This window comes from Lacerta agilis, chromosome 2, assembly GCF_009819535.1.
Source record: "Lacerta agilis isolate rLacAgi1 chromosome 2, rLacAgi1.pri, whole genome shotgun sequence".
NCBI lineage: Eukaryota > Metazoa > Chordata > Lepidosauria > Squamata > Lacertidae > Lacerta > Lacerta agilis.
The window spans coordinates 64123298-64136672 of record NC_046313.1 but is presented as its reverse complement, the minus strand read 5'-3'; the positions used below and the strand labels follow the sequence as shown (position 1 = coordinate 64136672).

General features: G+C 42.8%; 1 protein-coding gene across 1 annotated transcript; it reads left to right on the top strand.

Annotated features, from left to right (window-relative positions):
- The first annotated feature begins 4678 nt into the window (after window positions 1-4678).
- LOC117042933 (ovomucoid-like) lies at window positions 4679-7422 on the top strand. The gene is made up of 4 exons (XM_033142562.1): window positions 4679-4800; window positions 5711-5739; window positions 6145-6254; window positions 7206-7422. Exons 1-4 carry the CDS (start codon window positions 4746-4748, stop codon window positions 7258-7260), a joined length of 249 nt encoding a protein of 82 aa, XP_032998453.1. The 5' UTR covers window positions 4679-4745; the 3' UTR covers window positions 7261-7422.
- The last annotated feature ends 5953 nt before the right edge of the window (window positions 7423-13375 follow it).

Here is a 13375-nt window from a genome sequence, read left to right as displayed (position 1 = left end):
AGCCTATCCAATGATTCCCTCCCCTCATTTTCAGTGGCTTTCAGGTGTCCTTTCCTTAATTCATGTTGTTGACTTGATGGGGTTGCAAATCACCTTTCTTCATGAAGCTCAATATAATCAATTGTTATTAATCATAAGAATTGGACCATCTTGGGCCATCACTTCTGAACTCAGTGGCGGACTTTTGTCTTTAAAATTTCAGGCCAAAATTTGCCACCCCCACTCCCACCCCCACCTGTCACCTTCCATTCTGCTCAATTCAGTACAATATAGTGGTGAAACCCTGCAGCGCTCTCTAGTATCAGCATCTAGTGCACTGGAACCACCTACACTGTCTAAAATCCACCTCTAAATTAGCATGAAAAACCACAGACAACGGGAGTGGGTTCAGAAGATATGGAACTGGGTGTGGATTAATGCATATACAATACGTAAATAACTATGAAATATTGTTTTAATATATGACCACAGTGGAGAGGCTCTTGTGTGAACAAAGGCAAAAGGGTTTATTATTTTTCAACATGGTGGAATCATCGTTGACATTTATGGAAATTAATAATTGGAAAACCCCTTTTGAACTTTTTATGTGGAAGGGAAAATGAATGAATGTGAGCTGTCTGAGTCTGAAGATTGGAAAAATATCACTTGGCAGAAGGAGGAACAGCTGGGTGTCACACTGGAGCAAATACTTTGAATATTCTTTTTAAAAGTAACTAACAGAGAATCAGATGTCGTGGGTTTTTTTTTACTTCTCTTTCTTTTTTCCTTCCTTCTTTCACTCTTTTATTTTTAGTTACAGGTAGGTAGCCGTGTTGGTCTGCCATAGCCAAAACAAAATAAAAAATAAAAACAAAAAAATCCTTCCAGTAGCACCTTAGAGACCAACTAAGTTTGTTCTTGGTATGAGCTATCGTGTGCATGCACACTTCTTTCAGTGTATCTGAAGAAGTGTGCATGCACACGAAAGCTCATACCAAGAACAAACTTAGTTGGTCTCTAAGGTGCTACTAGAAGGATTTTTTTGTTTTTATTTTTTGTTTTATTTTATTTTTACCAGTAACTTCCTTTCTTCTCTTTCTTCTCTCCCCCACTCCCATTTTCCCTTTATTCTTTTTATTTGATATTCTCTACTCTACCGTAAGTCACTATTGGAATTATACACACATGAAGGTGATGGATGGTTGGTGAAGGGTAAATTTTTACTCTTCAGTCTACCAATGCTTGCAATCCCATTGAAATAACTGATATTTCAAATATTGTATTAACAGTGTGAAATCCCATTGATTTCTCTCTCTTTTTTCAGTTCATTAACAAGAGTTTTTCTGTGGGTTTTTTTTTTTTTTGCACCATTGAGTGGGTTAGAAATAAAACTTCTGATATACTGAAAGATGCTTATCTGAGAAGAAACAAAGAACCAGAGCAAACACCACAAATAAACCTACGTATTGTCTTCACGGCAGAGGCAGTTATTCAACTGTAAATCCAGCTCCAGACAGGGAGGCAGTTTCCAGTAGAGCTGTTGGGTATTTATATGTGTATGTGCAGATCCATATCACAGATCCTAATCTAAACATTCCTGTTGTTGCAAAGTAACACACAGGTTGAAATTCTCTGTCAGCAAGAATGAAAAGGCATGGGGGAAAAGAGAAAAACACTTCAGCTGCTCCAATGGTTTTGCTGACCAAACTGCAGCTTCTGGTGTCAGTCTTTCTTGTAGAAGGTCTTAGAAGCAACAACAACTCCCCAAGCAAAACCCCCAAGTGGGGATGAGAGAGACATTCCATTCAGTTTGCATGTAATGGCAAGTGGACCTGCTTCACACTTTCCAAAGCAAGATGTGAACCGAAAAACAGCCATCTTTTGAAATTCACCCTTCTCTGAATTTTTCAGCTCGTTTCTTCAGCCAAGTAATGTGTATTTTTAAAAATCAATATTTTAGAATAAAGTGCACATATAAATTCGCTTCGTGAAAGTAACAGTAAAAATGTATTATAGCTGGAGCAACTGCCTTTGGGGAGAAATTCACACTGAAATGCTGGTGAGATTTTGTGCAGATTCATTTCTTTATTTGCAAATGTATGGCAAATGTGGGGAACTGATCTTAAGAGTGGGAAAATGAAGATGGGGGCGCTGATGCCCCCTGCCAAATCCCTCTGCCTGCTGGATGAAGTGACACATCCCTGCACACCACTCATTCTGCATGTATTGGTAAATATGTGCACCCTCTGCAAAATAGACATGCCGGGTACTAAGAGGATATTTTTTAAAAATTGCTCTTGCTTTTTAAATGCATTTATTTTTGAGTTAAAATAAGTAACTTCAATGGAGCTCCAGTGCGAATCAGAAATGGGCAGCATGGTATTAGGTGCAGATTTCCCACTGCAGCAGCAGCAGCATTGACAGAATTTTGATGCCATTTATTCTGACACCACCAACCATGGTATCCTCCTGGACCAGCTCCAGACAGTGGAGGGCCTTGGTGTCCCAAAATTTGAGGCCCCCTGCCTGCCTTTCACCTTCCATTCTATATCATAGTTGGAGCAACTCCCGAGGCACCCCTGAGGCTCCCAGCCCAGTGTGACCAAACTGGTCACTCTCCTCTAAGTCCGCCTCTGCTCCAGGCAATGGGAACTGGGGGCACTGTATTACAGTGGTGCTGGTCCTATCTTCAGGACCAAGTCCTGAGAATAGCTTTGGGACACTGTTGGGGGGGGGGGCGTCTTTTGGCTACATTATGGAGTGCTTATTTCCAATGCTATTTAATGTCTACATGAACCCATTGGGAGAGGTCATTAGGAGTTTTGGAGCGAGGTGCCATCAGTATGCTGATGACACTCAGCTCTGCTTTGCCATAACATCTGAATCTAGAGATGCTGTACAGTACCTGAGCCATTGCCTGGAAGCAGTGGTGAAATGGATGGATAAAATCAAGCTCAGCTTGAAACCTGGCAAGATGGATGCACTGTAAGTAGTCCCTGTGTCCAAGAAATTGGTCAATTGCCTATCCTGGATGGGATACCAAGCAGAGTCCAAGGTGTTCCAATTAGCATATAGAGCCCTTAACAACTTGGGACCAGTTTACCTACAATATCGGCTAACCCCCAGAGCCAGCCCACCCAGATAGGAGAAATAAAACAGACAGTACTCCCTACTGGCACCTCGCTTGCCCCACCACTGCCAGAGAAGCAAACCCAGGCAACTTCATGATTGTAATGGTGGATTTGTCAGCCTCTTAGTGCTCTTCCGAGCAGTTAGATCTAACCTCTCTCCCATGCATATAAGGAAGTCTGTGTGTGGAACACTCCCAGTTTCAAGAAACATTTACATGTGGAAATGGAATATTACAGAGGACTGCAGTGTCCTGTACCAATTTCAACAGTTTCCTTTTACTGCACAATTCAAGAAACATTTGGCAACCAGCCAGTTAGCAAATAGTACATGGAACGGGCTTATTGTCTCAAACATAAGTCATAGCAAAGATAACAGATATTTTCAAAGTAAATCAATAAAAATGAGTTAAAATACAGTAACATTCTCAGTTAACTTTATTGCAATGTATCACGTGGGTTTCTAGAGAAGGGTGATATCATTTCATTGCTGCTGAAGTAAATACAGCTCCATATCTGCTGGACCCACTGCCAGCCAACATGTACTGTTTTCCCACTTCTGCCCATGGGCTCAAATGCACATACCATAACATATACATGCTCTGGACATGCCACTTGTGTTTTTCAAAACTGGAGAAGGTTTTGAAAAGAAAAGCCCTGTTGGATCGAGCTGAGAGTCCAAGTCAAAGTTCAGCATTCAGAAGTGGCACATTGGGTGGGCCAGAGCTGTGGGGCCGAATCTTTATAAAGTTGTGGCCAATTTTAATCCCATAGCATGTTGTCTTGTGTCATTATTCCGCTCAGGGGTCGCCTTGGGTTTGGGGGACTCCGCCTGTCCACGCAATACTCTGAGCATCGGAAGTGTGGTTTAATCAGAACATAAGAATAGTGCTGCTGGATTGTGCCCATGTCTCATCTGTCCCAGCATCCTGTTCTCACAACCAGATACCTATGGGATGCCTGCAAGCAGGACCTGAGGGCAAAAACACTGGACCCACCTGCTGTTTTCCCAGTAACTTGTATTCAGAAGAAAATTGCCTCAAACAATGGAAATCCAAGATGCTCATGCCACACATTCATAGCTTGTTTTCTCCTATCACCAAATCTTGTTTTCTCCGTGCTTGTTTTCCACTTCTGTGGTTTTCAAATAATTAAAGATCATAAGTGTTTTTGACGTATATAACGTGTTTGTATTACTTTCTAGGACAACAATACTTCTTTTATTTTATAGATTACATGTAGAATAAGTAAGGCTCTTTTGTTTTTCTTTGTAGCAAAACAATTGCCTATGATCAAAAGAATCCCAGCATTTCTAAAACTGTTTTGTTTGTACCTCATTTCTTGTGACCTGCGACAACAATGTCATAATCACACCAGAAGCCGTATTTCGTAAGGAGCTGGTTGCCAAATGTTTATTGCATACCATTAAAATTGGTACAAGACATTGCAGTCCTCTGTAATCACATTTGCACGTGTAAATATTTCTCAAAATTTGGGAGATTTCAACATCAAGGCTATAGAAACCATAAATACAAGGAAGAGATACCAGATCTCATCCGTAACCAGTGGAATCTGAAAAGCATCTACTGGTTGGAAAAGCACTAAGAGGCCAACAGATCCAAACCCACAAGCAAAATCATGAAGCCAGGCAGCTTTCTCCTCCTCACTCTGATGGTCTTCTTTTTGTACTCAGGTAAGTCATATTTCATATTGCAAAATTTCTCTTTCATGGAGAGGTGTAGGGACCAAACAGTCCATGGTCTATTCATGTCTTCAAATGAGTGTAGGAAGGCTCCACCTGTGTTGGCTAAATCCAGTTAAAATCTCCCTGCAAACCATGGTGTTTGCTGTCTGAAAGCTTACGGAAGGAGGGGACATTGTTGTTAAGCATAGGGACACTGGGGGGAGGGACACACATCTCCCCAAAACACACACACACAATTGAGCCTCCCCACTTTTTTGAACACTGAAACAAGCCTGTTCTCAAGGTTCCTCCTATATGAAATTATACATGTCAGGGAGATCCAGAATGAATGTTTGGCTATGTGAGATTTACTCTATGAAATACTCTATGAAAGATACATCAGGGCTCTGCATTGCAGAATACACCCACCACTATTCACACAATAGGAGCCTTTTTGAAAGCTGAGGTTCAAAACACTAATGCCCCCTAAAAGCTACCACCACCTTGCACCCTCCTTTCTTCATGGTCTCCACATGGCTCTTGTGACATAAATAGTGGACCTAACCATGATTCTAAACACACAAAGCACCACAGCCGGGCATTCAAGGGAAATCAACAGAACTGGGTCCCATTTAGTTATGGACTAAATCAGTATATACAGTTATTTGTACTTAGTATAGTTAAGAAATTGAACTATTTCCCATTGATTTCATTGTCTTCCTATCCATGCTCAGTGACATTTAAAGGAAATTGCATATTGCCATGGCACATTATAAATGCACTTTTAGGATAACAAAGAATGTACAAGTTACAATGCATCTCACTTTTCAGTTCCTAGAAATAAATGTTATCAAATGGACTATTATTCAACATGTGGATTTGCTAAATAATTTTTACATTTTCTATGTTTTGATTCTAGATGTTGTTGCTAAAGCATCATGGGAAGCGGTAAGTGGGAAATCATGTCTGCAAATTTTGTTTTGCAATGTGAAAAACTTTGTACCTGCAATATTTTAAAATTTAAAGGTGTCTTGCATGAAATCCCTGGCACTGACGATCTATAATTTGACAGGTTTAAGCCCCTGCAATGGGACCTTACCATGTCACCAAATCACATGACCCAAGTAGTAAGTTGGGATGAATAGAGAACATTATCACACAATCCCCTGCTTGCCAGGACAATAAATCAGCATTTCCTGTACTTGAATGCATACCTGAATATAACCCTTGGTGAATTGTCATTTGCATTCCTCATCTTTGCCTCATTATTAAGCATGTCCTAATCAGAAAGACCTTGCAGTCCAAAGGTTAAGTGGGGAGGACATTTAAAAGTGTTGTGTCCTTCATCTTCAGAAATATTGCAAAAGGTATCCAACCCAAATATGCACCTTGGAATACCTTGCCCACTGCGGTTCTGATGGCAAGACCTATGGCAACAAGTGTGACTTCTGCAATGCATATATGTGAGTATATCATAGAATCATAGAGTTGGAAGGGACCCTGAGAGTCATGTAGTCCAACCTCCTGTGGTGCAGGAATCTCCCCCCCCCCCCGACATCTTTATTGGAAGTTAGAAAGTACATGATCATATTTGCACTAAGCATGGTGCGAAGCAAATAAAAGGAAGGAAAAGAAAAAAGAGAATCAGCACGTATGTAGAAGGGAAAGTCAAGCGGGGGGGGGGGATCCCTCCCCTGGGCAGTGCAGGAATCACTTTGCACAACTTGGGGTTCTAAGCCATGACCCTGAGTTATGTCTTGCTTATGAGGCACAAATGAAGATGGTGAGCAGAGCTAATCAGTAGGCAGCCCAGTTTTAAGATGGAGTGGGTTGGGAGGGCTATTCACATGCACCATCCTCCTGACACTCTTCTTGCTGCTGCCAAGAGCAATCCAGGGGGGACAGGGAGGGGAAATATGTCCAAGTGGGCTCTATTGCCATCCTACCAGGCCAGACACAACACAAAACGTAGTAGGGTTGGCCCAGAAGAAAAATAACAAAAAGCCCCATCAGGGAAATAGGGGGTAGTGTGAACATTATTGTGAAGGTAACAAAGGCCTACACTAAGTGTTTGCTTAATGTGGATTTTGGAATTGCTCTAGCTAAAAGTCTTAATATGTACCCCTAGAGACGTTTGGCACAGATGTACAATGAAGGCTGGAGAAGGGGGGTCTTCCACAAAGTGGCAGACCTGAAAAGGACATTGGTCCCTCTTACTCAATATTGGCTAGGCTGACAGGAAGCAGTTTTCCAGGGTCTCAGACAGGATTCTTCCGCAGCCCTTTCCCGTCCCCAAGGCACACAGCATTGATGGCATAAGCTTTCCCACCTACAAAGTATTTCTCTTTCAGGAGTTATAATGAAAGTTGCATCTTGTGAATTCTCATATTTATTTACTTCTTTTTTCTCATCAGTGACAGTAAAAGAAAGCTGGAACTGAAATACTATGGAGAATGCAAAAAAGTTTAAGATACACAAGACTATGAAACATCTGCAAAGGAAGTCTCATTTCTATTCAAGCTTCACTCACTGCATCACTACAAAAAAATCCATTTTTCTCTTTGCTTATGCTCTCTGAGCCAGTGAATATCTTGCAACATCTTAATTCGATTTATCAATAAATAAGCTCAGCAACAGTATCAAACTGTCCATCCATTTATGTGTATTGTCTATTCTTAAGAATATTATATGATCTGGGCAAGAGAACGATGTTGACGTTTGTTACTAATAACACACAACCAAGGAACTGAGTCAAACAATCAACAGAATCTTCTTCCTTTGGACTATGGCATTTCTGACTTCTGGCAATTGATTTCTGCAGATTAAAAAAACCACCAAAAAACCACCTATAGACAGCCAGGTGATTAGTTAGACACTGAGGCTAAAACCCATCCCCCTGCCATGATACATTTCATTACTTTTCTATTGATCCTTAATTGAAAAAAAAACAACAGACAGAGAAGTAAGAGAAAAGGACACATTGAAAATTCAGTTGCCATCCTAATGAATTGATATATGCCATTTAAGTGAGTAGCCAGCTACATCATTGCACCAGTGCAACAATTAATGTTAATCCAATGGGATTTATCTCCTGCTTTCTTTCCCCACCTGGGTGTCCCACTGTGTTGCCTATGTTGCCCTGCTAGATTTGGGATATGACTAGGGCAGGTTGGGCTATGCAGGGAAGGAGGAGAGAGAGAAAAGGGGAGGCCGTTCTGCTGCACAAGGGGAATATAATAAGCAGCTGCTGAATCAGGCCAATGGCCCACCAGGTCCATCATCATGTTCTGCATATGCCCAATTGCCCAGTTCATTCAGGACATCTCTGAGAGGCAGCAGCCATCTTGTTTTAGTAAGGGAGAAAAGCAGAAGAGCTTCTCACTTTCACAGGTATTGTTCCACAAGGAAATCTCAACAGAGCAGAGAAAATAATGTCCTTCAACCTTTTCTACTGGAGGACCAGAAGACAAATGGAGAGGAAGCACTGGAAGGCAACTCAACTGCTCATCAGAATATCCGCTTGTGGCAGGGAAAGGCAGGAAGTACCCTTGTGTTGTGCAAATCTGATAAAGTGTCAGGCTTCAATCCTATTCACTCTTCCTTGAAAGAGAATCCTTACCTCATAAGGCTTAATGCTGAGTAAAAATGCATAGGATCAGGAGAAGCACCTCTGAGGGACAAAGAGGGACATAGCTCTGCCAAGATTTTGAAACCTCCAAACTCTCCAAACCCAAGGTCCAGACTTTCTCCTGCCTGCTTCTTGTTTCCAAAATTGGCTAAAACGTATCATGTAAAGCACATCCAAACTTAGGGGGAAATTGGCCACAGAACTACTAGTGTGGTGAATGGAGAGGCAATGTTGGTGTGAACTATACATGAGTGGCTAATAAGCAAAGGCCTAAGGGTTGGAGAGAGATGCTAGGGTAGTTAGGAAGGAGATGAGGCAGAATTCATGCCATACAATTGTAGGTGTGACTCATGGGCGTACCCAGGGGGGCAGGGGGGCAGCTGGTCCCTCCAGAAGCATATATATATATATATATATATATATATATATATATATATATATATATATATATAATGGTTATCAGCAGCCTAAAAGGAAAAAAAAAGCTCTCCTCCTAAAAAAGCTCAACTACTGGTCTTTCTCCCCCTCCCAAAATCTCAATAACTATTGAGCTCTTGCGCCGACACACAGCTGGCCACTGCATGCGTGTGTGTGTGTTGCGCCAGCTGATCATTGCAAGGGAGCTCGGGAAACTGAGTTCCCTTGCATGGTGAGTAGTTCCTTTGCGAGGGCTGAGGATCCTGGGAAACTGGGTTTTTCAGCCATTTGGGGCTTTCTGTTTGGGGGGAAAGTTTTTCTGTTTTTTGAAGCTGTTTTTGTTTGCTGTTTACATAACGTGGTCAGTAATCAAATAATTCAGGATTTAGTGTGCTCTTGCTAAAGTTTCCAGTGCTAATGCTTAGAAAATTAATTAAAAGGAATAAATAATTTTTAAAAAAAATAATCATTGTGCATTTTAAGTTATCAAAGAGGGTAATTGAGTTTGTGTGCAGCTTCTTCCTTTGGAATATGGCATTTCTGACTTCTGGCAATTGATTTCTGCAAATTAAAAAAAAAAAACACCAAAAGACACCTGTAGACAGCCAGGTGATTAGTTAGACACTGAGGCTAGAACCGATCCCCCTCCCATGATACATTTCTTTTCATTTCTATTTGATTTTTAATAGAAGAAAATAAAATACAGAGAAATAAGAGAAAAGGACACATTGAAAATTCAACTGCCATCCTATAAATTGATATATGCCATTCAAGTGGGTACCCAGCTACATCATTGCACCAGTGCAAGAATTAATGTTAATGCAATGGGATTTCTCTCCTTGCTTTCCACACTCAGGTGTCCCACTGTGTTGCCTATGTTGCTGTGGTGGATTTGAAGGATCCCCAGGGCAGGTTAAGCTATGCAGAAAAGGAGGAGAGAGAGAAAAGGGGAAGCCATTCTGCTGCAAGAGGGGAACATAATAAGCAGCTGCTGGATCAGGCCAATCACCCAGCAGCTCCATAATCCTGTTCTGCATATGCCCATCTTTGAGAGGCAGCAGCCATCTTGTTTTAGTAACAGAGAAAAGCAGAAGAACCCCTCACTTTCACAGGTATTGTTCCACAAGGAAATCTCGACAGAGCAGAGAAAATAGTGTCCTTCAGCCTTTTCTACTGAAGGACTAGAAGAAGAATGGAGAGGATGCACTGGAAGGAAACTCAACTGCTCATCAGAATATCCGCTTTTGTTAGGGAAAGGCTGGAAGTACCCCCGTGCTGTGCAAACTTCAAGTAAAGTGTCAGGCTTCAATCCTATTCACTCTCCTTGAAAGCAAATCCTTACTTCTGTCCCTTACCTCTGAGGGGCAAAGTGGGGCATGGTTCAGCCAAGATTTGGAACCCTCCAAACTCTCCAAGCCCAAGGTCCCATCTTTCTCCTGTCACCCACAATAATGCCAATGGATCTCCTCTGCTTAGTCAGTCATAAAAAGCACTAGCAGCAGATTCCCAACCCTGTCTCCAAGGGGAGGAAACAATTGAGAAAAGGCCCAAGCAACTATCTCACATAGAAAGGGCTATGGAGGAAGAGAGGGAAGATTCTACTCCTTTTGTGCTGCTGTTTTTTCTCTCAGGAACCATGTCTCCATCGAGCAAGGCACAAACATCAACCGGGAGATAAGCTGCCAGTGGTTTGGTCACCGGCCCCTCTGCTTCACTGTGTGGCTGTTTGATTTTTTCCATTTTCCTATTTTCCAGGGACGTCCCTGATTTAGAGAAGCCGTTCCGGTTTCTGACTGGATCCCAGAATGTCCCATTTTTCCTTAGGGAGCCCCTATTTTCATTGGAGAAATGTTGGAGGGTATGAGAGCTACCAGCTGCCCTTGGAGAGAATTGGGGTAGTGGTGATGGAGGGGGGCTAATTTTGATGGTATGTATAAAATTGGCAAGTTATCCCATTCAACTTCTTCTAACCAAGTTGAATTTATGAACCTAAGTTAATTAGGTCTATTAGCTTCAGTGGATTCACTCTGAGTGTGACAAATATTGAACCCCACCCAGTTAAGCCAGAATACATGTGTTGATAATGATAAGGGGTGTGGGGTGCAGAGCTAATTAGAATCATAGAATCGTTGAATTGGAATGGACCCCAAAGGGTCATCTAGCCCAACCCCCTGCAATGCAGGAATCTCAGCTACAGCATCCACAGCAGATAGCCATCTAACCTCTGCTTAAAAACCTCCAAGGATGTCACCTTCCATTGGAGCTAGTTCTACTGTCGAACGGCTCTTACTGTCAGAAAGTTCTTCCTGATGTTTAGTCAGAATCTCCTTTCTTGTAACTTGAAACCATTGGTCCAAGTCCTACACTCCAGATCAGGAGAAAACAAGCTCGCTCCCTCCTCCATATGACAGCTCTTAAGATATTTCAAGATGGCTATCATATCTCCTCTCAGTCTCCTCATTTCCAGGCTAAACATGTCCAGCTCCTTCAACCGTTCCTCATAAGGCTTAGTTCCCAGACTCTTGGTCATCTTGGTTGCCCTCCTCTGCACACATTCCAGTTTGTCAATATCCTTTTTAAATTGTGGTGCCCAGAATTGGACACAGTATTCCAGGTGTGGTGTGTCCAAGACAGATAAGAGTAATATTATTCCTTCCCTTGATCTGTACTGGCTTAAGGTCAGTGTTTTCAAACTGGGCACAGGACCACTCCAACCTCTAGCTCAGAACCAGTATGTCAGTTGCTGGTCCAAGCGCAACACCCCAAAAGCTTCGTCAATTGGGCTGTCCCCATCTCATCTTCAACACTTGGGCTTCAACCTAGCCTTTAAATCACTAAAATCATGACGGTGATCTGCGGGCCCACTCCTACCCATCCTGTTCACCAAGGGATTTGAGTTTACAGTATGCTGGGACATTTCACATAGCTGAATATCTAAAGAATTTGGCAGTGGTCAGCTACCACAGACTTTTTACTAAGGCCAGACTGAATGTGTTTCCTTCTGATATGCTCCTTCAGTACAACTCCAGTGCAAATCAGAAATGGGCACTGTGTTATCAGGTGCAGATTGCCCAAAGTAGCAACTGTTGGGTCGAAGGGGGTAAGGATGATGATACCCCCAGGCATAACACAGGAATGTTTCCAGCCTGTCTCTGATCAGCGATGAGCCTGCAGCTCTCCAGGCAATTCTGGCAGCCTTCCTGACGTTTGTATGACCCGTGCCTTATGTGGACACTGGGCACATTTCAGATATCTTGCAGAGTAAAAATGCAGACGGATTGAGGCAGAGGTGTGTGCTACAAACTACATTTATTGCTGAGAAAAAGGCAGAGTAAAAGAAAACCTAAACATTAGGAAGAACTTCCTGTTTGACAGTGGAATTTGCTGCCAAGGAGTGTGGTGGAGTCTCCTTCTTTGGAGGTCTTTAAGCGGAGGCTTGACAGCTATCTGTCAGGAATGCTTTGGTCGTGTTTCCTGCTTGGCAGGGGGTTGGACTGGATGGCCCCTGTGGTCTCTTCCAACTCTATGATTCTATGATTCTAAAACATAGAATCCTCGCTCTGAGAGAAGTCTGAATAAAAACAACAACTGGAAACAGAGTACAACAGACATCCGCTCCCCGTGATTCCAACAATCAATCCTGGAATGTGCAAACAAAGTCTTGTGAGTGCACAGTGAGAGGAAATAGAAACTTAACAGCAACATCATTGATATAATTTTGATACCATTTATCTTGATACCATCAAACATGGTACCCTCCTGGACCAGCTCCAGGCAGTAGAGGACCTTCGGGTCTCAAAATTTGGTGCCCCCGCCTGCCTCTCACCTTCCATTCTATATCATAGTTGCAGCGACACCTGTGGCACACCTGAGACTCCCCACCCCATGCAACTAAACCAGTCATGCTCCCCTAAAACCTCCCTTGCCTACATCAGCTAAGCAGCAGAGGTGCTAGTGTTGGAAGGGCAGTTCCATCTCACCACATGTGCTCTTTCTGCCAGCATCTTGTTTCCAAAATTGGCCAAGAGGTATCATGTAAAACATATCCAAACTTAGAGGGAGATTGGCCAGAGAACTGGTAGAGGAGAGGCAATGTTGGTATCGAATATACATGGGTGACTAATAAATAATCGCATAAGGGATGGAGAGGGATGCTGGGGTGGTTAGGAAGGAGATGAGGCAGAATTCACACCTCACAATTGTAAGTGTGATTCCTCAGTTCTGAAGTTTTGCACTATGGTGGTGTCAGGGTGGAGCCAGATGAGGAGGAGTGGTGGCAAGCCCCCCCCCCCAAGTGAGGCTGCCCCCACGGAAGAACCTGGGGAAATGGAGGAGTTCATACCTGGAGAAGACTTGTGGCAGCACTCCTCGGAAGAGGAAGAGTCAGATGGAGAGGGGGAAAGACCAGAACAGGAGGAGGAAGAAGTCGAGCCAGAATCAGGCCCTTGTGAGGAGAGGAACCAGCAGGGCCCCTCCCCTCCTCCCTTCTCAGCTGTAGAGCGTAGAGCTGAGAGACGCAGGGAACAATTAGAGGCAGCT